The sequence below is a fragment of the Montipora capricornis genome, chromosome 9, assembly GCF_036669925.1.
Source record: "Montipora capricornis isolate CH-2021 chromosome 9, ASM3666992v2, whole genome shotgun sequence".
Classification (NCBI taxonomy): domain Eukaryota; kingdom Metazoa; phylum Cnidaria; class Anthozoa; order Scleractinia; family Acroporidae; genus Montipora; species Montipora capricornis.
Window position 1 is genome coordinate 1436007 of NC_090891.1, and position 1011 is coordinate 1437017.

A 1011-nucleotide genomic window follows, 5' to 3' on the forward strand; every position below is an offset into this window, starting at 1 on the left:
CAAGTCCAAGAGATTTCAACAGGTCAGAAAATTTCGTTGCATCGTTGTCATCTACAGCGTCGACCCGGATGTTCAAATCGCTGAGTAGTAGTAATTCTTCTCTGCAAAGCACTTTCATTTCAATGTAATTTGCAAATTCAGTCAGGAATGTAACTGTTAACACTTTATGATCATCCGAGTAGGGCGGGCGGTATATTACAATAACACGGAGATTTTGATGCTTCGACCGTACAGAATATTCCGAGAACTCAAATGAATTGAGTTCACCACCGTCGAGCTTTTTAACTTGAAATAATGACTCCCGGTACATAACAGCAGTACCTCCACCCCTACGATGGCCAGCGCGCGGTAGATCTAAGAGTATAATATATAGATTTAGCCAAGGCTAAAAGCGGAGCTCCTCATTATTAAGTTTTTGTTTGTGGTCACTTGTATAACCTGTGAAAATGAAAATGTGAGTGAAGTTTTCTTTGTGTATGGTACGGAAAAAAAGGTCTTTTTATCCTTTCGGGATTAAAGCATCAGACCATTTCGAGTGAGTGTAATCTTAGCACGAGTTTAGGTTTGGCCATTGGTCAGAATCCAGTTGGAAGCTCGAGTTCATTTCTTTTAAGGTCATTTCCTTAAAATAGACGTTGTAATATATTTTATTGGAATAAAAGAAGGGGTTCTGCGTTTTTGTTTTCATATTTTTTGAGGCTTTTAAGCCTCAAAAAAAGTTTATCGAAATTTGTCTGCACAACCGAAAATGGTCTTAGCCTCGAGATCTGTTATTTACGTTTTATTTTGTCGAGAGCATCTCACTGCTCAATCCCTCAAAAGTGAAGAAAAATGAAATTAGAGATTGTTCGTTACTGTTTTTTTGTCTTTTGCTTTCTTATGGATTTATAAGTAAACTCATAGTAAAGGGGACGTATATAAAACATGGACCCCAGGTAGATGGATCACCCTTGTGGACCTGGTCCATGGACCCCTTCATGGACCCAGTCCATGGACTACCCCTATGGACCA

At 39.1% G+C, this 1011-nt stretch overlaps 1 protein-coding gene across 1 annotated transcript in view; it reads right to left on the reverse strand.

Moving 5' to 3' along the window:
• Window positions 1-310, reverse strand: part of LOC138016406 (uncharacterized) — a 2023-nt gene extending 1713 nt beyond the window's left edge. Inside the window, exon 1 of the mRNA XM_068863549.1 lies at window positions 1-310. This exon is cut by the window's left edge and continues 552 nt beyond it. Within this exon, the coding sequence (XP_068719650.1) occupies window positions 1-310 (310 nt within the window).
• Window positions 311-1011: the final 701 nt, after the last annotated feature.